Below are 27,113 nucleotides of genomic sequence, written 5' to 3' on the forward strand. Positions count from 1 at the left end.
AGTCCCTTGGTCAGTAATACTATTGTTTTACGCCAGCTTCTGTGCATGTGAGGCACTGTGGGTCGGTTCCACTAATCGTTTTAACTTCATATCCATCCATTCATTCTTCGTCCTCACGTTTTGAATTGTGATCAGTGGAGGATTTAAGATTTTTAATTTGTCATTTCATTTCGTCTCATTTCGTACCATTAGGGGTTGATGACCTAGATGTTAGGCCCCTTTAAACAACAAGCATCATCATCGTAGTCGGATTTTTGAAGGGTGGGGAAAGTAGTCTATTCGATACTCCATGACATACAATGTTGGCATGTAAAAGATCTCTGGTAACACACTTGGTGTTTACCTGACAAACTTCATTCAATTCAGCCATAGACGCCCAAGAGATTCGGTTTACTCTGCCATCTAGTACGCTTAGAGTAAAACGGAACGTCGAGATTGTCAAGCAGACAACCAGATGGCGTCATATTAAAATGTCTCCACACGGTAGCTGAGGCCATACGATTATTATTATTTATTTTATCTACTCAACCGTTTTCATGCTTTCATTAAATTCATTTAGAGTAATCATATAGCTTAAATAAAATGTCTTTCTTAAAATCATTTATTTATTTATTTATTTATTTATTTATTTATTTATTTATTTATTTATTTATTTATTTATTTATTTTATGATGAATCTATGTACACACACGTATATAGTTCAGGGGAAATATGCGTAGTCACAAGTCCGTACAATACTATAACTCTAGGTCTAGCATTTTGACCCAATCAACTGCTTCATCCGATGTGCGGTGAATGTCCATTAGCGTTCCTTTGAAAGCTCGAATTGGGCAGTCAGCAACAATGTGGTGGATTGACTGAGAACTGACACCACAATAACAATCTGCAGAGCTAGTCCAACCCCATTTACACAACAGATAACCACATCTGCTTTGTCCAGTTCTTATCCGATTGATGATTCTCCACTGTCGTCTTGGAATATCAAATCCTTGTACTCGTTTAGAAGGATTCTCAACCAGATGTTTGTTCACTACTGAAGACTGATCCCACTGGGCTTTCCATGAACTGTTAACATGAAAAGAGGTTCTTTCAAGATCCATTGCTGTACGCCAGGGTGGTTTCCTTGATTTCAGTCGTTGATGTTCAGTGTGCGTAATATCTTGATGGATGGGTAGTTGGGGGTTCTGCTGAATGTTCTTCCAAACCTTTAGGAGAGCTTCTGATCGTCTTAGGGCTGAAGGTGGAATATTGCTGAGAACAGGAAGCCATAGTGTGTTCGTGCTCCGAATGCAACCCGTGATTATGCGCATTGCCTGATTGAGTTGTACATCGATCTTCTTTGTGTGGACACTATTGATCCAAGAGGGGCAGCAGTATTCAGCAACAGAATATAAGGCTAATGCTGTTGATCTTAGAACATGAGTACTGGCTCCCCATGATGTACCAGCAAGTTTCTGAAGAATATTATTTCTAGTTTTTACTTTAGCAGCTACATTTGAGAGATGTTGCTTGAAAGTCAAAGTTCTATCAAGTGTTATTCCCAAGTATTTTGGTGTACTGCAGAACAGCAACACTTCACCTCGGAATCTGACTGTTGGTTTGTAATTAGACTGTCTGTTGTGTAAGTGGAATGTAGATATAACAGTTTTTTGAGGATTTAGGTGAAGGCACCATTTCTTGAAGTATATATCCAAGGCTTCCAGATCAGTGGCTAAAGTAGTTTCAGCATCATAAAAGTTGGAGCACTGAGTCACCAAACAAATGTCATCAGCATAAATGAATTTTCTTGATGATGTGTCTGGGAGGTCGTATATGTACAGACTGAAAAGAAGGGGGGCAAGGACTGATCCTTGAGGTAAACCATCGTTTAATTTAAACACTCTACTTCTGTCATTATCAGCGTAGATCTGGAAGTACCTATTACTGAGCATATTGCTAAGTAAGGCCGTAAGATTACGACGTGGGATCACACTCAAAAATTTTAGGAGTCCTTCTTGCCAGACAGTATCATAGGCAGCTAATAGATCCAAAAAGGCAGCCACGCTTACTGATTTCCTCTCATATCCATTTTTGATATACGTAGTGAGAGACAGTACTTGATCATTACAACTTCTTCCAGGTCTAAATCCTGCTTGCTCTATAGGAATGTAGCTGTTGATTGTTTCATAAATTCTATTGTAGATCAGTCGCTCAAGGAGTTTATATGTAACAGAAGTGCTATTGGACGGTAGCTTTCCACTTCAGATGGATCTTTATTTGGTTTCAGTATGGCTATTATCTTTGTTTTCTTCATCAGAGGTGGTATGTTTCCAGTTTGCAGAATATTAGTGAAGAAGTTGGTTAACCATTTTATTGTGGCTGGTCCGCAATGAGCCAAAAATTCAGGATAAATTCCATCAAATCCTACAGCTTTTCCAAGTTTCACACCTTTTTTTGCGGCTTTAGTTTCCCCTTCATTGAATGGAGTAGAGAATTCAGAAAACTGCGGCGCTGCTCTTTTCTTGATGTTCAACTTTAATTTGATATCCTTTTTGGTTCGCTTGTCTTTTGTGTTTTTTGGAAACTGATATTAGATGATTAGCAAAATCATTCAGATTGATGGCTGTTTTTGATCTCTTAGTTGCAGGGTTTGAAGAATCCAGTTTCCTAATTATAGACCAGGCCTTTCTGCTAGAATGGGTGTAATCTAGGGATTCCACTGTTTCATGCCAGATCCTTCTTCGACTCTCATCCAAGGATTGGAGGAGACCAGCTGCATTGTCGGAATTAGGATGTTCTTCATATTCTTGTAGTAATTCCTCACTCTCTGAACTCCAGCCAGGGATATACTCCTTACGACCATTCCTCTAGGGATGCATCGTCTCGCTGCACCTTTTATAACCCCTACAAATCTGCTGTAGTTGTTGCATGTTGGTTTGATCCATCTTATATTGGAGTCTGTTTTCTTTGCAAATTCAGTCCAATTGGCTTTCTTGAAGTTCCACCTTGGTTTAGGATGTGATCGAACAACAGGTAAAGACATCCCAACCTCCAAGAGAACAGGCCTGTGTTGACTATGTGGGAAATCGTGGAGCACTGTACGTCGAACTTGACTGTGTGAATTATGAAGCCGATTTGTGAAACAAAAATCTAGGGTGTACCCTCAAGACCAGCGAGCTGATTGAAAGGTAGGCAGGTCCTTAGCATCAAAAATCAGATTCAAATTTTCAGTTTCCATCCAGTCCACAAGAACTTTACCATTAGAGTCATCCTTGTTATATCCCCAAAGATGATGATGAAAACTGTTGAAATCACCGAGATGTATAGTAGGATACTGCAGAGAAGGTATAGGAGGATTAGGCCAAGTAATATCTGGTGACTTGTACACGTTAACTGTTGTCAAGTTTTCAATGTTAAGTGTAGTAGTAAAAATGTCATTTTCAGAGTTTACTGATAGTAATTGGTAATTTGTTATATCATTCCTGACATAAGTTGCAAGGCCATAATTTTGATGATAGAGGCTACCAATTTAAAGCCTGGAATTTTCCCCCTACTCTGTAACTGTAGTTCGTCTGCTGTGTGTGTTTCTTGAAGCTCGATGACATAAACTGCATATTTCAGTGCAATCCTGGAAAGATACATTTCGCTCGACTAATCCCTTTGATATTCAATTGACAAATGCGCAGCGATGGTCCAATTCTACAAACTTGAAGGTCCTGAAAAGGACCACACATCTCCTTCTTGTTCGCTCTTTGACCGAGAGGTCGTTTCCGACAGTTCGGTCTCATCTTATCACTGTTGCTTTCTTAGCACCACCCGGGGGACACGTGTAGGGCAGTGTAGTGGTTAAACCTACGGACGTGAAGCAACGTAGACCCCCATAATTGAAGTAAAACCCAAATAGGAATGTAAATGGAACTGACTTATGGGAAATCTGGTTTTCAACACAAATACAGAAAATAACTGTAGGGATAGTTGTTTAATAATAAGTCCAGATAATAAATTTCAAGAAATAATCAAAGTTGGGCATAGAAATATATCCCAGTTAAACACATGCTTGAAGCCAATTATAGACAACTTGACAACAGTTAATGTGTACAAGCCACCAGATATTACTTGGCCTAATCTTCCTATACCTTCTCTGCAGTATCCTACTATATATCTCGGTGATTTCAACAGTTTTTATCATCATCTTTGGGGATATAACAAGGATGACTCTAATGGTGAAGTTCTTGTGGACTGGATGGAAACTGAAAATTTGAATCTGATTTTTGATGCTAAGGACCTGCCTAGCTCTGTGCGGCACAAATCACTATGTCAACATTCGATAAACACCGAAGAGAGAAAAGAACATTTGAAATTGCTTCACATTGAGTTCGGTAAAAGGTTTAGCTTGAAAAGAAAAAAAAAGATAGTGAAGCAAGCAGAACCAAAAGCCCAAAATAATTTGTTTAAATGAGGTAAGCTTCAAAATCATCACAGCACTATGTCAGAGTGCAAGAGTACAAGCCTACTAAAACAGAACACAATACTGAAGAATAAACAAAATTTTATCACGTGAAATAATCTTCATGATTTGTCCGTATTGAACAATTACAATAGATTGAAAAAAATTTCCACATAATCAATACATATTTTATTTGTGATTATACATACATCACATTATGGTACTAGTTTCTACGATGTTCTATGTCATCTTCAGAAACGTATAATTAAAATTGACAAATGTTGAACATTATTGTATCCTTCAAACAATTATAAAACTTGTTCTTACAATCTAATGGTGCTCTATATTAAACCTTTATGGTGGTATTGTGAGGAACATAAGTTAAAATTCAATTCTTAACGAGTAAAATTATGTTCAGATGACGTCACATTAAGTATTACAATTTTGACGAATATTTGAATTCATCACATCTGGTGTTGTTTTGGTTGTCTTGATAAAACATAACTGGTTTTTTTTTGTTTTTTGTTTATCTTTTCAATTTGGTCTTGTTGGGCTAATGAGACAACTGAAACAAAGTCGCAAAAGTGGTGTAATAAAACTTTGTGGTCACATCCTATGAAGAAGAAAGTTCTAGTTGTTTCATAAGGAACTTTAATTCAGTTCAATATATCTGTATTAAAGCATGACCATGTGATAGTTCATAAGACGTTAAAGTCGTAATAAGTATGGTTTATCTAATTAGATAACATTTGGTGTATCACCAGAAATATTTCGCATTCAAGTTGTTATTGTGTCGATACGGATCTTGTTAAGTGAATAATGCATCTGAAAGAAAGAAAAGGGAAAAACACAATGAGACTTGTGAACAAATGTTTTTCAAAGGAATAGATTAAACTTGTGTTGTTTAAGAGACTCACCTCATGTAGGACACCAACACTCGCTGTAACCATACTCAAATATGAATGACGACTGTCCGTTGAGAGAGAATGCAAGCAGAAGGAAGAGGGATGAGGTGGAGAGGGAGAAAGGAGAGGTGTTATTCTAAGTTGGAGCTGGCGGGTGTAACAGAGTGGCAGGGAAAGGGGGGGGGGGTGTTTAGGTAGGGTAAATGGAAATTACTGTATTGATGGGTATTACGATTTTTATTTGTTATGTATATTCGTCGTATATGGTAATAATGATATTTAATATGTTGGGTCTTTCAGAATTTTCGTTTAAGTTTGAATTAGGATTGTAATACAGTTCTAAGTGTATGAAAACATTTTCAGTAATATTTAGAAGACTCGGATGAACTCTATTGCTCCACATCGTCTAGTTTCTTTGGTGGCATTGGAACAAGAATAGAAACAGGAACAGAAATTGTTCGGGTTGTTCACACACTGCCTTCTTGGTGCTGCAGAGGCTGAAGCCACATTATATTGTTACGTGCCAACCCCATGGTAGCCCCTTTTGGTACTTCCAGGAAGGGGCTAGTGACTCAGACAGCCTGGGATCTCCCAGGCGGCTTGTGGGGTGGGGCCAGCCTTTCCGTTTATTGTTCTCATAAGCTGGCTTACCTGTGAGTTTCTTGAAGATTCAACGGGAATGTTCTGCCTCCAGCCACCTCACAAAAGTTATGGCTTAAATCACCCAAGCTATTAAAAGGGAGGCTAGCCGCGGACAGTGAGTCACAGTTGGGCTCCGCTGTGGAGTCCCTGTCAGTGTTGGACTCCGTGAAGTCAGTGAGAGACTCAGGGTTCGGTGGTTGGGCTGAAGGTGGCGGAGGTTTTCACTGTCGCTAGTGTCCCACCGAGGTCTGAACGAGGGACGGTTGTTGTGGTGTCGGAGAGACCAGTGAGTATGTGGACTGGAGACGATAGAATGGAAGCCTATACAGTGTGTTCGTGTATTTCTGCATGAGTCAACGAGGGAAGCTGCTGTCGCAAGTGTGAAGGTAAATGGACCTGTGTTAATGTTCGCTGTTGAATGCTGTTCAGCTGTTTGGTTGTTCACTGCATGTAACTTTGTGAATTACTGGACTGTCTGTGAAGTCGAACCAACGAACAGTTGTTGTGTTTCAAGTGGCCCGTAGCCCTGTGTTCAGATCCAATGGTCTACACACAGCTGCTGTATGAGGTGACTGGACTTGGCGAAGTAAAAGTAAGGATTAAGCATCCCCAGGTAGAGGAAAGGGCTGAACCACCTGCTGTGCCATAAGGAAGAGCATTTTGTAAATAGACAGTAATTAGTGTGTATGGCCATTCATAACTGGTTAGAATGAATATATATATGTGCGCGCGCGCGTTTGTGTGTGAGAGAGAGAGATCGAGTTTTAAGAAATAAGGAAGATACAAAATTTATAAAAACTGATACAGGGCCAGATATTGATGCAAAGAGATGACATACTAAAAAGATGGGAAGAATACTTCTCACAATTGCTAAGTATTAAATATAGTGAATTGGTAGATGAGAAGGAACAGGAAGAAACAAACGGGAAAAGAGAAGAACAAGAAAAGGATATATAGATGTTAGAAATAGAGGAGCCATACAAAAGATAAAGAGCAGCAAAGCAGCAGGAGTGGATTAGATAACTACGGAAATGATAAAAGCGGCAGGACTAATACGGCTATAGTGGCTGTATAGATTATTTAATCTGGAGGAAGAAAGAGATCCCAGAAGAGTGGAGAAAGGGTTTAATTATCCCAATATTTATAAAAGGTGATAAAAAGGAATGTAATAACTGCAGAGGGATCACCCTTATTTGCTCATGTAGCCAAGATCTTTGAGAGAGTATTGGAAGGAAGACTGAGGAGGAAGCTAGGAGAAATGGAAGAAGAACAGTATAGATTTAGGAAAGACAGATCAACGTTTGACCTGATCTTTACATTAAGACATATTGATGAAGAAAAGATGGGAGTTTGGAAGACATAGTGATGACATTTATTGATATTGAGAAAGCTTATGACAGTGTGCCCAGACAGTTGATATGGGACACATTAAGGAAAAAAACAAGTTAACAGAGTGGAAGTGCAAATGATAAAAGCTATGTACAAAAATGTATTAGTAGTGTGAAGACTAGTATAGGAAAAACAAAATGGTTTTAAAGTTGAAACTGGTCTCCGACAGGGAAGTGTACTATCGCCCATACTATTCATCATAGTCACCAGTGGGGCCGGGCCCCCCCCCAAAATATTTCCTGAAACTAGAGCGAGGATCAGCCGTTGTTTTACGTACGGTACGAACAACTTAAAAACGTACGCCGAAATGTTAAGTTAACGGAGCGACAAGAATCTACTAGCAGGGCTCAATAGGGCCATACATAAATCTCCATATTTGTACTGCTTGAATGAAAGGAAGACACTTAGGATTGTGATGCGCGGGGATATTTCCCTGTAGAGGCCTCAGTATTGAGAATGTAACCGTGTGTTGACAAATGTCAAGACATGAACAAAGGGGCAATTAGCAAGGGATTACTCAGTAGGGGACAGAAACGTGACCACCAAGATAACGGGGGGGAGCCACGTCCAGAAACAATTGCAAGCTTACAACATCGTGTCAGCTTTTGCATATCGGTTCCAGGAAACAACGTCCTAGGGATCCTCGGGTTGTACCGTGGTTGAGAGATGTGCTGTGTTGCAGCGTTGGGCAGACTGTGACAGGATTGTGAGCTGCACGTTAGTTCCTCATTTTGTGCCATATAAGTAACTTTTTTTGAAGAGGGACCGTTTTGTCACTGAGAAGCCAGTGCATCCTCGGTAAGTTATGAAAAAGTTTTTATTTATTTTTACAGTAGCAAGACAATCGCGGAGTCGAGCCTAAGTTTGATAGGTAGGCCTATATATTTTGTCAAGTGCCCGGGGGCTGATTGGAACTTCAAATGGCACCATCAAAAGTGCGGGTAACTATTTTGTAATTGGCAGACGTGATAACTCGGTTCTAATGGTTCTATCTTCTCATCAGGACGGCCCAGGCTTGAATCGCAGTCGATGCATGAAACATTTTTAAAATGGGAAGTCACGTTCTATTGATACGGATTCTACTTAAAACACTAGATCCCTTTCATTACGTTTCCTTACACTTTTGAGCCAGAACCGCATCATTTATGGTGGCGTATTTTGAGTATCCAACCATTCTTCGGACTTACCTTGTACCTTAAATGGTGAGTGGATGCAGTGGCATACCCACAAAATAATTTCAGGCCAGTAGTGTGGATACAAATTTTCCGTGGAAGGGGTTGTGAAAAGATTTTTTATTTAGAATTTGCTTTACATCGCACCGTAGGCCTTATGGTGACGATGGGAAAGAAAAGGGCTGAGAGTGGGAAGAAGCGGCCGTGGCCTTAATTAAGGTACAGCCCCCAGCATTTTCCTGTGTGAAAATGGGAAATCACAGAAAACCATCTTTAGGGCTGCCGATAGTGGTGTTTGAACCCACTATCTCCCGGATGCAAGCACACAGCTGTGCGCCCCTAACCGTATGGCCAACTCGCCCGGTGGATATAAAAAGAAAGCCGGTCCTACCGAGTGCGGTGACGGATCTTCAGTAGATATTGTTGGTTTTGATTGTCACCATGTACAATTATAGCTTCTGTACTCTTAACATACACCAGCTGCATTATTGAAACTGTTCGTAAAATTGATAATGTCGTTCTTCGTTTGTGAGGAAGTGGAATCTTTATCTTTGTCTTCTTAAAAAAGGAACCACTTTGGTACATTGGTACTACACTCCGTGAAGGTGACTACCTTCCATGCCGTAGATATTTCGATTACGGGAGACTCAAGGAAAACTCTACTGCACCCAAAAACAAGGTTGTATCCTCCTCATCCCATGCCTTTTTTAACTCTGTCAGTGTCAGGAATCGAATGAAGGATGCCGTAAGTCAAATTCGAATATAAGGAGACCTAAAAATAACCAGCCGGCCCTACAGTGTAGGGGTAGCGTGCCTGCCTCTTACCGGAGGCCCCAGGTTCGATTCCCGGCCAGGTCAAGGACTTTTACCTGGATCTGAGGGCTGGTACGAGGTACACTCAGCTCACGTGTTTATAGTTGAGGAGCTATCTGACGGTGAGATGGCGGCCCCGGTCTAGAAAACCAAGAATAACGGTGGAGAGGATTCGTCGAGCTGACCACAAGACACCTCGTAATTTGCAGGCCTCGGAGCTGAACAGCCGTCGCTTGGTAGGCGATGACGCTTCGGGGCTGTTATGTCATGGAGTTTGGTTTAGAAAAGTGAACAGAGAAGGAAGCGACACCCCTGCATGGCTCCTTGGCTTCCAGCTAGTTCTTCTGTCCGGCCTCGTGCATTTAGGACAGTAAGGAAACGTACGCCTTAATAAATGCTCCTCAGAAAAACTTTTGTAAAATTACTAACTGCATCTATTCATAACAATAATCACAAACGCCTTCTTTTCATGTGGCTCAGTACGTTGTGTCTCTGTCCTTCTGAGTCAGAGTTCGCAGGTTCAAATCCCGGCTTGGATTGGTAACCCTTAAAACGGTGTTGAAATGGCAACAGCTCAGTGTCGTTGGTTTCTGACACGTTAATAAAAACTATACATACGAATATTAGCGTCACAAAACTCTAACTTTATACTACTATATTCTGTATCCCAGGCTTGTGAGGAAAGTAATTAACAATTTACTTTACGTCGCACCGACACAGATAGGTCTTATGGCGACGGTGGGATAGGAAAGGCTTAGAAATGGGAAGGAAGCGGCCGTGGCCTTAATTAAGGTACAGCTCCAGCATTTGCTTGGTGTGAAAATTGGAAACCACGGGAAAACATTTTCAGGGCTGCCGACAGTGGGGTTCGAATCCACCTCCCGGATACAAGCTCACAGCTGCGTGGCCCTAACCGCGTTGGAAACTAATAGGATAAGGTAAACCCTGCATAGCATGTGTTGTAACGCGTATTTTTCTTTACCTACTAACAAAAGAACTATACCCATACGCTTTACATTATATATTTATTTATTTGTTTATTTATTTATTTATTTATTAGTGCCTTCAGTACAGTGGCGAAGTTAGGGCTCCAGGCCCTCTCGTACACTTAACCACATACTAATCAGAATCTTAAATAAAATACTGAGATACTTAAAATAGTTAAAACTGCATAAATTAATAGAATTGAAAATACATTTTAAATAAATTACTTACTAAATTAATATTAAAAACTCTTAAAAATGGCTAATCCTCAGGAACGCACACATTCATACTTCATACTTCAACCATTCAGTCAGCTGTCCTCAGCAGGTGACCTTAAATCGTGATTTAAAAAAGCTAGTTTCTCTGACCTGAACTGGCAGGGAATTACATAATCTGGCGACAGTCACCACAAATTATGTATTAATTTTATTTGTGCGGTGGAGTGAAATAGAAAGAATGAATCTAGAACGTGTATTTAAGTTGTGAAATGATGATAAAAAGATGAATTTAGAAGAAATATACATTGGCTGACTTTCAGCTGCCACTCTGATCACCATCGTTAAAGTGTGTAGCTGCCGACATTTATCAGACATCAGCCATGAGACAGCCTTTTAGTATGAGGTGATATGAACATCGTACCCGATATTGTAAATAAATCGCAGGCAGGAATTCAGCGCTCGTTGAAGTGTAAGTGTTTCTTCCCTCGTCATGTCAACTAAAACGTCACAATAATCAAGAATAGGGAGAATGAGTGTCTGTATTCGTTTGGCCTGTAGCTCAAATGGAAATACATCCCTCTGCCGTTTAAGAGGGTGAAGAACTCCAAAAATCTGTTTACGTATTTGTTTCGTGTGATCACACCAATCAACTGCTTCATTCATCATTACGCCGGGATTTTAAACCGTTTTACTGTAGGAAATAATTTAGTAGGATAGGCGGGATTGCGACATTGTTTGAGCAGCTGAGTAATTTTCGTGATCCAATTATAATTGTCTGAGATTTTTTTGCAGTTTAGTATAAGAGAGCTTCGTTGTGCATATACAGTACACTGAGTCGTCGGAGGTCCCTGTTAATATCTTGTCTTACAGTGTCGATATATTTGAAGATCGCCAGCACAAAGGTCATGTGTGTTATTTCCTGTCACAGATGGTATGTCATTGATAAAAATACAGAAAATTAGGGGCCGTAGAGTACTTAAGATGCGGTTAGATTCGAAGTCTTTGTCATCTAGGGTTTGTTTATAATGTCGAAATAACGAGTCACGGTGGGCCATCATTCTCTTGCCTTCATCATCTAGCCATGGACAAGAAGGACGAGAAACCTGTATTCGACGCGTGTGTGTGTATATCTTTGTCGCATTATTTGTATAAAATGTCGCTTCTTTATTCCTTATCACATGACCATTATTATAATAACATCACCGTATTTATTCTAAACCAGAATATTGCATCCTTACTCAAACTGTTTATTCTTGCATTCAATTCACTTGTACTCGGAATATATGAAATGCTGCAGTTATGTTGGGATGGGAGTAAGAGATGTAGCCGGGGTCCGGGGGCGGGGGGGGTATCGTACAAGCAAGTCCAGACACCCCAGAAGTTTTAACGAATGTACTTTTATTGAGCATTTTATATATAATGTGCATTAATATTAGCTTACGGAGTCCGACTCAATGATCAGTGTTGAGGCCTTCGGTTAAGACGGTTCCGGGTTTGATTCCCGGCTGGGTCGGGGATTTTAATTGCGTCTGATTAATTCTTCTGGCTGGGGACTAGGTGTTTGTCCCAACATATTCATATTCAGACAACATACTACACTACCAACCACCAAAGAAACACACAACACTGACTACATCCCTCTGTATAGGGTTGGCGTCGGGAAAGACATCCGGCCGTAAAACAGGGCCAAATCCACATGTGCGACACAGTTCGCACCCGCGACCCCACAGATGTGGGAAAAGAAGAAGAGGAAGAAGAAGAAAATTACTATTAGCTTCCGGAATCCGCACGAATTCACCACTCTCACTTGGATCCAAGGACACCCATTTCCTTTTTCGGTATTCTACACCACCTAAACTATGGATGTTTGGACACCTATCAAAATAAAATTCTGGATGAATGGGCCCCCCCCCCCCCCAAACTGAAATCCTGGCTACGCTACTGATCATAGTCATGGATGAAATTCATAAGAACATTAAACAGAGATTGGGAAGACAGGCAACAGAAGCCATGTTTGCAGATGATATAGTGATATAGGGTAAGGATGAAACAGAAGTTCAAAAACAAGTAGATGTATGGAACCAAGAGATAAAAAAATTTGGGATGAAAGTAAGCACCGAGAAAAATAAAACAATAGTGATGGCAAGGGGAAGGAAGGAAGAAGAAAGATAAAACTAAATGGTAAAATTCTGGAAGTGGTTAAAAGTTTCAAGTACTTGGGAAGTGTGACCACAGAAGATGGAAAGATAGCCGATGAAATAAAGGAATACAACAAGCAAACAGCTTCTACCAGAGTGTAATCAGTATTTTGTGGAACCAAAATGTCCCAAAGAAATGTAAGGAAGTATTATATTCAACCTATTATGAACCCATACTGACCTATGCAGCTGAATCGTGGACTACAACAAAACGAGAGGAGAGTAGAATACAGGCAGCGGAGATGAAAATCCTATAAGGTATTGAGGGCAAGACCAGAAAGGATAGAATTAGAAATGAAGAGCTAAAAAAAGGACCGGAATCTTGAAACTTCAGGACAGGATAGAAACAACAAAGCTTAAGTGGTATGGGCATATGATGAGAATGGGAGAAGAGTGTGTGCTAAAAAAAGTTTTTTCAGAGAAGTTAACAGGAAAGAGACCACGAGGAAGACCCCGAAAGAGATGGAGAGATTCAGTGTGGGAGTGCATAGAGAAGAGGGGAGGAAAACCAGAAGATGTACTTAAAAAAGGAGAAGATTGGTGGAGAGACAGGTAGCGATGGAGGTCCTTGATTCACAACCTGACCCGGGAAGCTGGAAACGGGAAATCATGATGATGATATACACAACACTAAGGAACACTTAAAAACCAGTGTATATTACACTCGGACAGCAATGAGAAGAGTAAGCCAACCGAAGACTATTGTGGTACTACGCTAAGACACATTTATCTAAAGTATGCGTTTATCTTAACTTTTCTTTCCTCGGATACATATCTTTATGAGTTAACATGTTTTGGCACTCTTCTTTTCAGTGATACCAATGCTGACAGATATTACTTCCCTTCACCGTGTTGGTCTTGTATTGTCAAATCACTCAACCCAAGAATTTTAAACATGTGGCCAGCCGAAGATAATGAACTGAGGGTGAAACGGGTGTTTTGTTTGACAAAAATATTCTCTGTGTAGGTTCGCTTTTTTCTGTTTGTTAACCTATTATGTAATACACTATAAAGTTTCCAAAGCATTGAATAAATCCAGTAGAGTATTGCATTGAGATTGTATTTTATTTTCCACCTAGGAGTGCCTTACCCCAGTAGTATTTTTTTTTCCAGTCATAATGTTATCTATTCCACCAATTGTTATGACTCAATTTTTTTTGTATGTGATAAAATTATTTTCATATTTCCATAAATTTGCAACATATAAGAATTTAAAGATATCTTTTTTAATTGACTAGCTGATGTACCTGTGCTTCGCTACGGAATTCTACATTAGAATTCTAGGTTAGGTAGTGTACATGTTGTGAGCAAGATTGTATGAATTGTATAGCTCTTAACATTACCCTAGAAACGCGACGGGGAAGTCACCAAACATATTTTCTCATATGAAGACTGAGTTAAAGAATTTTCACTTTAATGGTAGACCCGCTCTGCATACCATCAGTAACAATTAGGTTGGGGAGCTTTCATTATAATGGTAGACACTCTCCACCTGCCTTTTTACATCCTCAGAAAGACTTAGTGGTTTTCCCAACTGAAATGGACATGCATTACAATGACGTCAGTAGGAATGGCGCAGTTAAAAGCAAAGCTTTCGTATGAAATAATCAAATAAAAAACCACAAATTTTCTCACTTTTAAAGAACAGTACTACGCTGCCGATCTAACAGTCCAAAGTTCCAGAGCTGGAATGACTAAGCCGTGAGCCGTAAACACAATTCGTCCATTTTTGACGGGGAGGGGGTCGAATAGTGATGACTCCCAGGGGCAAATATTATGCCCTTTTACTAATCTGTTTCCTAGAGTACCCCGATGAGTCGGAAAGTATCAATTTAATACACTGGCGATGGAAAAATCTATCTGACTTCGAGGCAAATTTTTCCTCCAAGCCAGAGGAGAAACCCCCTCTTCTCTGCTAATTTGGAATAAAATGAATGTGGAATTTAATAAAATTGAAGAGGAGGAAGCTTCCCTTAAGAAACGGCTCTTTTCAAGGTTGAATTTTGAGTTATTTAGGTGAATTGTGGTGCTATGATTTGATGTAGGCCTTCACATTTAGTTTTCTTCTGACTCTGAAATACCTCTCTTACCATAGTCGGTACGGTAAAACTGAATAAAACACAAATGACCTGAAATTGTATTCTCTATAACTTTTGTTATGTAGTATATTTCGATAGGACCAATAACATAGGTATTTAAAAAAAACATTTTAGGCGCCTTCCCCTAAACTACAATTTCATCCAGGGTGAATAAAATTGTTTATAGTTTAGACTGTAGTTTCTTATTCCCTGACTCTATATACCGATTTTCATTAAATTCTGTTAACCCATTTTCTCGTGGCTCGGCGTTGATATGGACTTAGCAACAAAAACACAAATTCATGAATATCTGTGTTATCATGGCCGGTACGGTAAAAATGTATAAGACTAAATGGTCGTAAATTTAATTCTATATAACTTTGGTTATGTAGTATTTATCGATACGACCACTAATAATATAAATATTTGAGAATTAAATTTTAGGTCTTCCACTAAACTACCATTTCACTCAGGGTGAATTAAATTATTTATAGCCTAAATTGTAGGGGCTCATTCTCCGACTATGCATACCAATTCTCAATGAGATAGGACCACTAATAATGTAAATATTTAAGAATTAAGTTTTAGGCCTTCCCCTAAACTACCATTTTACTCAGTGTGAATAAAATTATTTATGGCCTAGATTGTAGCGACTTATTCTCTGACTTTGCATACAAATTTTTATTAAATTCTCTCTAACTGTTTTCTAGTGATGCGTGTACATACATACATACATACTCTGCCCGTTTAAGCCACGACTAGCATTTGGAGGCACGCGACCCTCTCAGGGGTGCTCAGTAAGGGATTGACATGTTCCATGATAAAATGGTGTGGATCAAGGAGATGGGCAGATATTCGTAAATAATGAACCATCAAATCCAAATAAATGGTGGATGATTTATTCCAAAAGTAATTCCTTCCTTAAAAATGATGATTATGTGAAATGATCGCTAAAATTTAATTTTATATCAACTCTTGCTGTACATCCAAAAATTAAAACAAATGAGATGGTACAAGTTAATGAATTCTTATTAATTCTGACAAAATTGTTTCGTCCATGTCACATTGTTTTGTGAATATTGCTTTGAATGTTATCTTTGATTTTCTAGAGAATGATGCTCGCACGCATGTCAATTCATGCCGGAAAATCTGGAACAAGATTTTAGATATTGAAGTTATGACTGAGCAAAATAAAAAAAAGAATAAAAATACAAAGAATGTTAACGAATTACTTCTATCGCTTAATTTCACTTTTTAATTTAATTACTTTCCAATTTAAATCGACTTTTCAATAATTATCTGCTCGTTGTAACATAATACACGTGATATTACGTGGCAAAGTAGGCAAGAAAATGAGAGAAAGAAAAAAAATTAATTTAAATTAAATCCTTAACCATGTGTCATAATCCTGACAACGCCGAAATTCGGAACAACGATGGCTACACATAAAAATCTATTTTGCACAACAAAATTAAGTCACACAACCTGTGGAATAACAACATAAAAATACACGAAATGATCTCCCATTACCATCATCCACCAAGGAAAAACAATTACAACCCACTACAACTAAGAGTATATTTACAAATATACATCTGTCCGCACGTTGACCAATCATCTCCTGGGAATAGCAGACTCCTGTAAATAATGATCTGTTCCTGTACAAAATCCACCTGGTACAAACAATCTATGTAATGATGACTGAAAGAAAAAAAAAAATATCGCCAATCTGTATCGAACTCGACGTTACCAACATTTAGCGTATATTGAGGAAGTGAATAATATTATACAACTTCGATTTAATATTATTGGTGATGACGCTCATCCAGTATGACAAATAATTATCTCATACACTCAATTTTATTTTGAAGGAAGACATGTGGTTTACTTCGTGATTCAATATTGAATGAAGACGCTATCGCCTACCGCTCACAAACAACAACTCGCACATACGTCAAATGACGATAAATTATTCCAAAATCTCCGTTCATCAATGCATTCAACATCGCAAAATATATATTAAATGTGCCTCTATCTATAGAGACGTGAAGAGTCGCCTTCAAAAAGCACATAAAATCAGCATAATTCATGCCCTTATTCTCCACATGGCACAAGGTGAGAGGTAAAATAGCGAAAATAACTCGCAACATCCGTTCAAAATATTACGGGAACATTTACATAAATGACTTGAACCACATATAAATATAATAATAAGATACTATCCTTCCTTAAAAAAAGTATGAAATAGGATTCAAAGAAAGCTATCCGTATCGTTAGCACAGCATTAATATGTCAGATGAGCCTGTTGCCCGTGTGAAATATAGCAAACACTTTTGGGCAAAATATAAGAGAAATACATTTCGAAGAATGAAAATATCACGCTTACACAATCCTCAATATCATAGTAACCGAATAGAAATGTAAAATTCCTTAAAGATTAGTAGATGGCTGATATTTAAATCAGATACATGTCCGATGACATTACTATTTGAAACCCGCATGGCCGATGATGTTGACACCCTGTCATCATCCACCTTAAAATCATGTAGTAAGTGAAACCGCAACTTCAACATCGAATAACGCAAGAAACTAACATGGTAAAGATACTAAAAAGCTACTCAAACTACTGTACAATTAATAATCCCTTCAAGAAGAAAGTTAACTACATATTACAGCTACATAGAACAGATAATACCCAGTATAAATGAAATGTCGACTTAACTTGGATGTCTTGATGACCATGGTGTTCTTCTAGGCAGGATTCAAGGCATTAGGACGCCGTTGGCGTCGGTTCTGGGTTTTTAGTGCTGCATCATGATCCAAGCGATGTCTCCAAGGCACACGAACTTCACACTGCAGGCTTCCATTTCCTTGGCCGGTATCGAACTCGTATTACTCGCAGTACGCTGAAACTTTCACAAAAATATTAACACAAATGCATCGAACTCGTGGTTTCACAATTAGCAAAGGATGATACGTGCCTTCTTTTCTAACACTATTGACGTCTGTTAAGATGTTGAAATGATCTGCTAAAGCCGCACTGAAATAACACTGCTCCCCTCGTAGAGCGAATGACAGCTGTCCAGGCTTGTACGAGACCTTTTGTAGTAGCTTCCCGAGCAATCACGCAGTCAGCAGAGAACAGCAGCGAAACAGACTTGAGAGAATGAATGAGAATATTCCAGTACTAGCTCGCCACCGATGTTCCGAGCTCTGACGTCATACCTCGTGGTTCAATTGACATCCTGAATTCCTCGGTGTTGTAATTGAGATGTCCGTTAATTTCTTGTTAAATAATTATATAATTAATTCCCTAATTAACTTAATTTTCAATTATTACTATTTGTGCCTTCCTGAAGTATGGTATCACGGTTTTATGCATACTTGTTGGAGAGTGACTATTAGGATGTCGGATCTGACGTGGTAATCTGACGAAAGATTTTAAATGTAATACTTGTCGTGGGTGAAAGGTTCGGCTGTATTAAAAAATTTTCTCGTCTTCTCTCGTGGTAATAACATGGTCTTTCACTCCTCAGCAGGTTACACCAAAGATAAACCAAAAAAAATCATCCCTTTGTATTTCCCTGTCGGCACACCGCGCGAGACACCTGGGGTACAGTCCGGTCTTATAAAATTCACGGCCGATCACAGTAGACCAAAATGTCACAATACATACATGCATACATACATACAGACAGACAGACAGACAGACAGACAGAAATTACGGAAAAGTAAAAAGTGCATTTCCTTGTTACAGTGGACATGACCGATACAGAAATACCATTCTTTTCAAATTCTGAGCAATGTACAGACAAAACTCATAGATATCTTGTAAACGGTACATGATAAAGCATTTGTTTGGGTTTTTTTTGTTTGTTTTTTTCCTTCACTGAATTCTACACACTAATATTAGTGTTGTTCACATATTTTGATGCCTGATAAAAAGATTAAAACATGACAAAATAAATTCAAATTTCCATAAATTTGCATTAAATCGCCAACATTAATATATAGAAAATTACATAAGATCTGTATGTGCTGTGGCAAAATGGTTGGTGTTTCCAAAATATGCACATCGTTTTCCATATGAACCACCTATTTTCATCAAAACTGGGAAATCATTGCAGGCTAGTGTATTTGACCCTCACACTTTACTCTGCTGATACCTTCATTATTTTTTAATTCTTCCATTCCTCTATGGTTCATGGTGTGGGTTACTGTAGTCACGTCCTAGTTCGTGAACCATGGGCAACGGCTGAGTGGCCTAGTAAGTGGTCCTGAGAGTCGGGATACCAGTTGCTATGGAATGGGAGTGGGCATCTCGGACATATTCTGAGTCATGGCCCTCCTTGTGCTCAGGCGGCTAGGACTATACAATTCACCGGTGGTCCATAACCCGTTAGAGGAGAGATCCTCACTTGGACTATGTGCAAGTAGGGTAGCATCCTGCTTCATGAATTTACCGAGCTTGGAACATTTTAAGCAAGCCTTGGACCTATGGGAGTAACGGAGTCCCACTCCCATTTGACAGGCGAGGGACTCCTTGGAAACAACTTAGCGAACAAAATGGAATTCGATGGGGAGCTATCAATATTAATGGGGCTTATGGAAGAAAGAAAGTAGAACTGGCTGAGTCAGCAAAGAGGATGCATCTGGATGTGCTAGGAGTAAGTGATATTCGGGTAAGGGGAGATAACGAGGAAGAGATAGGAGATTATAAAGTGTACTTGACGGATATTAGAAAGGGAAGGGCAGAGTCTGGGGTAGGGCTCTTTATCAGGAATACCATTGCACGCAACATAGCTTCTGTTAGGCACGTAAATGAGTGAATGCTGTGGGTAGATTTGTCAGTTGGAGGAATTAGGACTAGAATTGTCTCCGTGTATTCACCATGTGAGGGTGCAGATGAGGATGACGTTGACAAGTTTTATGAAGCATTGAGTGACATCGTGGTCAGGGTCAATAGCAAGGATAGAAGAGTGCTAATAGGAGATTTCAATGCGAGAGTTGGGAATAGAACTGTAGGATACGAAAGGGTGATTGGTAAATGTGGGGAAGATATGGAAGCTAATGGGAATGGGAAGCATTTGCTGGACTTCTGTCCTAGTATGTGTTTAGCAGTTACGAATACATTCTTCAAGCATACGGCTATTCACCGCTACACATGGGAGGCTAGGGGTACCAGATCCATAATAGACTATATCTTAACCGACTTCGAATTCAGGAAATCTGTTAGGAATGTACGAGTTTTCTGGAGATTTTTTGATGATACAGACCACTATCTGATCTGTAGTGAACTAAGTATCTCGAGGCCTAGGGTAGAGAAAGTGAAATCTGTCTGCAAACGATTAAGGGTAGAAAATCTCCAGGACGAGGAAATTAGACAGAAGTACATGGATATGATTAGTGAGAAGTTTCGAAAAGTAAGCAGGTTCAGGATATAGAAAGTGAATGGGTGGCATACAGGGATGCTGTAGTAGAAACAGCAAGGGAATGCCTAGGAACAACTGTGTGTAAAGATGGAAAAAGGCGAACATCTTGGTGGAATGATGAAGTGAGAGCAGCTTGTAAACGTAAAAAGAAGGCTTATCAGAAATGGCCCCAAACAAGGGCCGAGGCAGACAGGGATTTGTACGTAGATGAAAGAAACAGAGCAAAACAAATAGTTGTCGAATCCAAAAAGAAGTCATGGGAAGATTTTGGTAACAACCTGGAAAGGCTAGGTCAAGCAGCAGTGAAACATTTCTGGACAGTAATAAAGAATCTTAGGAAGGGAGGGAAAAGGGAAATGAACAGTGTTTTGAGTAATTCAGGTGAACTCATAGATCCCAGGGAATCACTGGAGAGGTGGAGAGAATATTTTGAACATATTCTCAGTGTAAAAGGAAATAATCCTGGTGGTGTTGCGAACAACCAAGCTCATGGGGAGGAGGAAAATGATGTTGGTGAAATTACGCTTGAGGAAGTGGAAAGGATGGTAAATAAACTTCGTCATAAAGCAGCAGGAATAGATGAAATTCGACCAGAAATGGTGAAGTATAGTGGGAAGGCTGGGATGAAATGGCTTCATAGAGTAGTAAGATTAGCATGGAGTGTTGGTAAGGTACCTTCAGATTGGACAAAGGCAGTAATTGCACCTATCTATAAGCAAGGGAACAGGAAGGATTGCAACAACTATCGAGGTATCTCATTGATTAGTATACCAGGCAAATTCACTGGCATCTTGGAAGGGAGGGTGCGATCAGTCGTTGAGAGGAAGTTGGATGAAAACCAGTGCGGTTTCAGACCACAGAGAGGCTGTCAGGATCAGATGTTTAGTATGCACCAGGTAATTGAAAAATGCTATGAGAGGAATAGGCAGTTGTGTTTGTTTCGTAGATCTAGAGAAAGCATATGACAGGGTACCGAGGGAAAATATGTTCGCCATACTGGGGGACTATGGAATTAAAGGTAGATTATTAAAATCAATCAAAGGCATTTATGTTGACAATTGGGCTTCAGTGAGAATTGATGGTAGTATGAGTTCTTGGTTCAGGGTACTTACAGGGATTAGACAAGGCTGTAATCTTTCACCTTTGCTGTTCGTAGTTTACATGGATCATCTGCTGAAAGGTATAAAATGGCAGGGAGGAATTCAGTTAGGTGGAAATGTAGTAAGCAGTTTGGCCTATGCTGACGACTTGGTCTTAATGGCAGATTGGCTGAAAGCTTGCAGTCTAATATCTTGGAACTTGAAAATAGGTGCAAGGAGTATGGTGTGAAAATTAGCCTCTCGAAGACCAAATTGATGTCAGTAGGTAAGAAATTCAACAGAATTGAATGTCAGCTTAGTGATACAAAGCTAGAATAGGTAGATAATTTCAAGTATTTAGGTTGTTCTCCCAGGATGGTAAAATAGTGAAATTGAATCAAGGTGTCGTAAAACTAATGCAGTGAGCTCACAGTTGCGATCGACAGTATTCTATAAGAAGGAAGTCAGCTCCCAGACGAAACTATCTTTACATCGGTCTGTTTTACGGGAGTGAAAGCTGGGTGGACTCAGGATATCTTATTCATAAGTTAGAAGTAACAGACATGAAAGTAGCGAGAATGATTGCTGGTACAAACAGGTGGGAACAATGGCAGGAGAGTACTCGGAATGAGGAGATAAAGGCTAATTTAGGAATGAACTCGATGGATGAAGCTGTACGCATAAACCGGCTTCGGTGGTGGGGTCATGTCAGGTGAATGGAGGAGGATAGGTTACCTAGGAGAATAATGGACTCTGTTATGGAGGGTAAGAGAAGTAGAGGTAGACCAAGACGACGATGGTTGGACTCAGTTTCTAACGATTTAAAGGTAAGAGGTATAGAACTAAATGAGGCCACAACACTAGTTGCAAATCGAGGATTGTGGCGACGTTTAGTAAATTCACAGAGGCTTGCAAACTAAACGCTGAAAGGCATAACAGTCTATAATTATTATGTATGTATGTCCATTCCTCTTCAATATTATTTTCTTGCTGCTGGCCCTGCCCAGGCATTATTGGGCTCTTACCGGCCTGTCTGCACTCTCAGCTTTTGTTGCAATGCTCCCCCATTAAAGTTGCTTTTCTTGAATAGCTCCACAAAACATTCTAGTCATTGTAGTTGGTTGTTTGGAGAGGTCGCTGGATCCTGCAGACTACAGTGTTAATTGTTAATCCTGGTGGTCATGGTTTATGGGCCTTCCCATGGTGACTGGAGCTTTGGCAATTTCCACTTTGATTGTACGATGCTCCTGTCACCTTCCTGGAATTCTAGTGTTTGCCTGAAGGTCTTAACGGACTGTCCTCCTGTCAGCTACTTTCAGGTATCAGGCATACTCATGGATGTTGTTGAGCTCCCCACACTCTTGGCCTTCATTGTCATGTTATTTTACTGAAATCTTCCAGTCTGGTCTTGTGGTTAGAGTTGCAGACTGCAGTTTTGGAGGTTACAGGTTTTCCTGAGCTCTGAATTTACAGTAAGGTTGACTTCACAGAGACGATGGGGCAGTTATCTGATGCAAAGAACAATAACCTGTCACAAGAACTAGTTCTTTAACATCGGTGGATTTCATTATGCTGACGACTTGCCTTACAGGAGGAAGGCAGCTGTTAGTCAGAGTACTTGAATGGCATATGTTTGTTTCTATGTTACAGTATATCCCATTTGCGTTTTGTATCTATCATATGGTAAAGAGTGTGTTAGCTCAGAATGACATGTTGGCACCTGTGGTGTCTCCGTCCTTCCCCCTTGATGTTCTGCCTTGATGCAATAATTTACCAGAGAGACTCATGCCTGTGGTGCTCATGCTTAGTATCTATATGCATGAGATAACCAGTTCACCATGTGAATATTCTTCCAGAGTAAGGGGCATGATTATTACTTATTAATAGATATACAGGTTTCTGTCTTGTTAGAATAAAGTCTTTAACTGGATATTAGTGATGTTCGTTGCAATTTTTTGTTTTTAATTTTAATGAATCATAATATAACACACTGATGCTTTGTTTCAGGATTCACATGGCAAAGCTAGTAAGCATATAACATCAAATTTTCCATCGTACAGAGTTCGGAACATCAGTGAGGTCGAGTTGGATAACCTGATGAATACAATTCCTGCTCAGGTATAAAATAAATAGGTTACATTTAATCTTGGTGAGATTTTAATGTTCTGGAATATAAATGCTGTCTGAATCACATATTTCTTATTGTAGTACTTATATTGGTAAAATGCAGACAAAGTAAGTGAACTTACCCATTTGATTTAGACTCTTAATATGTTACTTTGCTGTCATTTCTATCTCACTTTTTCTCATTTATCATCATTTACATTCCTAAAGGCCCCAACATACGATCAAACAATTTGCGCAACAAAGGATTTGTGCAACGTCCTGTTTGCTCAAACTTTGGTACATACACATTGCAATGGTTTATCCAAACCTCGGTTCATTTTCGAAATTTAAATGCTTACCTTTTCATTAATTTTCTCCATTTGCTTGTCATCTTCATTGATATCGTCCATTGTGGATATCCCCTGCATTTGAGTCTCCTGGTTCCTCTGTATCGGTGAAGTACCATAAATTAGGTACATACACATCTTTATTTCCTGCACCGGATTTTTTGCTGCTATTGAGTTTAAGTTCTCTACGGTACAAAGGGTATTTTGGTACGCACTAGGGCCCTATCTGCTTTGGGATCAATCTCCTTTATCTTCTCCACCAGTTTCTCATACGCCGCATCCTTCATATTCCTATTTTTATACACCTCACTGTTCACTTTCCACAGTTCAGGCAATTCGTGATAAACTGAGACAAACTCTCGCCAAAAATCTTTATTAATGTTTTTTGTTGATACCATACAAAACCGAACTTAGATACAGGAAAGGTCTTCACACGGCCAACTGTCGTTAAACACTGCCATAGACGTTCAAACAGCTTGCCAACCAGAGAGTGTTGCGCAAATTATTTCGGTCTTTCTCGATTTGTTTCAAACAATTGTGCAACTAGTCAATCCGTGCCATACACCATCAAAATGTTTGTGCAAAACACTTTGTTGCGCAAATTGCTTGATCGTGTACAGGGGCCTTAAGGGTAAGAACAGGACTAGCTTACAGCAGGCATGGTTGTTTAAACAATGATGCTACTTTCTTGCTCGCATTGCTCAGCTGATTGAATTACATCAGTCTTTCTTTTAGTTGTGTTGGCACCAGTAGATACTCGATAATCTGGTGGTGCGTTTCTGACTACTTCCTTCTTTTTTTCCTTCCATGTATTCAGTTAGTGAATATGCATTTATAATACGTAGACCGGGCGAGTTGGCCGTGCGCGTAGAGGCGCGCGGCTGTGTGCTTGCATCCGGGAGATAGTAGGTTCGAATCCCACTATCGGCAGCCCTGAAGATGGTTTTCCGTGGTTTCCCATTTTCACACCAGGCAAATGCTGGGGCTGTACCTTAATTAAGGCCACGGCCGCTTCCTTCCAACTCCTAGGCCTTTCCTATCCCATCGTCGCCGTAAGACCTATCTGTGTCGGTGCGACGTAAAGCCCCTAGCAAAAAAAAAATATATATATATAATACGTAGAGCCCATTATGAATACTGTCTCATAAGTCCAACACCCTCGTCCACGTCGTGGGAGATGGGCAGTGTTAGAAGTTGGGGAATGCCTGTAAGGGTGAAGTACAGTGGGGACCTTTTGTGCCCCGGGACCGGTACGGTAGCCGTGAAGGCCTTACATGAACCCTGAAAATAGCGGCTAACGGGGCTCTGCTGAAGCTACTGGCTAGGGAATTGGTTCTCCAAAGGCTAAGGAAAGAAACCCTGAGAGAAAGTCAGCACGCCTAGATGCTATAGAAGGCAGCCCTTCCACTGGGCTTTGGGTGCTGTGGGCTAAGAACTTGCACACCCGAGAATCAATTTATTTATTTATTTACATAGTTTACGCCCACATTGGAGCACTTAAATCGAACCCAAATACATTTACGTTAACAAAGAATTAACTGAAGATTTAGCTTGCATCATCTTCTTCCTTTCCCAAAACCTCTTCATTCTGGCTGACCTGGCTGTCCTTTCTTCAATTATTACAGAAACACATACAAAAGTAAACTGGACGGATATCTCGATGACAATTTTTGGAATGAAGACTCGGACTCGAATTGGTTTCTGGAATGTGTGAAAAATGTATGAAGCAGGAAAGTTGGAACAGACTTCAAAGGAAATGGATCACTAAAAGATGATGGTGCTTCAACTGAGTGAAACACGATGGAATGGATTTGGAGGTCATCAGTTAAGAGATGGCGAAACATTGTATATTCAGGAAAGGAAGATGATGATTACCACCAAAGTGGAGTGGGACTGTTGCTGACAAGAGAAGCACGAAAATCTCCTTGACTGAAACCCTTGTTCAGACCGCATCATTACAGCACGGTTCAAGACAAGAGTTAGAAATATTAATCTCGTACAGTACTATGCACCAACAGAGCAAAACAGGGGAAAGGTATGGATATCAGACAATACCTGGCAGAAGATAGAAGAGATATCTAAACAAAGCTAAATCATTGCAAAGACAAAACAAAGAAAAGAAGCTTGATAGAACAGTTCAGTGAACTGAACCAACAAATAAAGAAAGCAACAAGAAATGATAAGAAGGAATTAGGTAAATAGCCTAGCAGAGTTGGCGCAGGAAGCAGCACTTAAAGGAGACTCAAAACAGCTCTACAGCATTACAAAACAGCTGTCTCAAAAGAAATTCAATCAGTGCAGGCCAATAAAATCCAAGGAAGGTAAGAAGCTTATAAATAGTGTAGAACAAATGAGAAGATGGAAAGAGCATTTCAGAGAAATGCTAAACAAAGTGATGGTGCAGGAGGATCAAGAAGAGGAAGGCTATCGAAAGGTTCCAGAATTGAGAGTAAATATCAACCTGCTGACGAAGAGCGAGATCATAAAGTCACTGAAAAGCTGCAAAGCAGGCAAAGCACCCGGCGTGGATAATATTGTGACGGAGGTGTTGAATGTGGACTACGAGTTGACAGCTGAGATGCTTTTGCCATTGTTCAAAGACATGTGGAAGATGGAGACACTCCCAGAGGATTGGAAGAAGAGCATTTTGATAAAACTACCAAAGAAGGGGGATCTGACTTGTTGTACCAACTGGCGAGGAATTACACTCTTGTCAATGCCATGTAAAGTTTTTTTGAGAATCGTACTGAACTGATTGAGAGAACCAATGGAAACTAAGATCCGGAAAGAGCAGAGAGAACACCGATCCTATATAGACTAAATAAATAGGTTACGAATTATAGTAGAGCAGTCCATGGAAATCACTGTACTTGGCATTCATTGACTTTGAAAGAGCTTTTGATAGTGTATAGTGCCAAGCAATCTGGAGAGCGATGCAGGGGCATGGGGTTCCAACGAAAATCATGGCAAAAATGCTATTCAGAGGTTATGCCTGCCAAGTGGAACATGGTGGAGACCTTTCAGACCCTTTTTAAATAGTCGGGAGTGAGACAAGGGTACCTGCCCTCACCTTTGCTGTTCTTGTTAACATTAGATCAGGTCATGAGAAAAGTGGTTGAAGGAAAGCAGAGGGGAATAAAGGGGGATGACAGATCGTCTGGAAGATTTGGACTTTGCGGATGATATATGTCTATCTCACTCATTTAGACATACGACTGAGAAAATGAAAGACCTCGAAACGGAAGTACAAAAGGTGGGACTCAAAATAAACATTGCCAAGACAAAGGAGTTAAGGATCAATGCCAGGAACACGAACTCACTGGT

General features: G+C 39.8%; 1 protein-coding gene across 1 annotated transcript in view; it reads left to right on the plus strand.

Moving 5' to 3' along the window:
* Diap2 (Death-associated inhibitor of apoptosis 2) overlaps nucleotides 1-27,113 on the plus strand; it is a 121,906-nt gene that overhangs the window by 42,298 nt on the left and 52,495 nt on the right. The window contains exon 5 of the mRNA XM_067143384.2: nucleotides 23,344-23,454. Coding sequence (XP_066999485.2) covers nucleotides 23,344-23,454 — 111 coding nt within the window. The remainder of the gene's footprint in view (nucleotides 1-23,343; nucleotides 23,455-27,113) is intronic.

This window comes from Anabrus simplex, chromosome 3, assembly GCF_040414725.1.
Source record: "Anabrus simplex isolate iqAnaSimp1 chromosome 3, ASM4041472v1, whole genome shotgun sequence".
Lineage (NCBI taxonomy): Eukaryota > Metazoa > Arthropoda > Insecta > Orthoptera > Tettigoniidae > Anabrus > Anabrus simplex.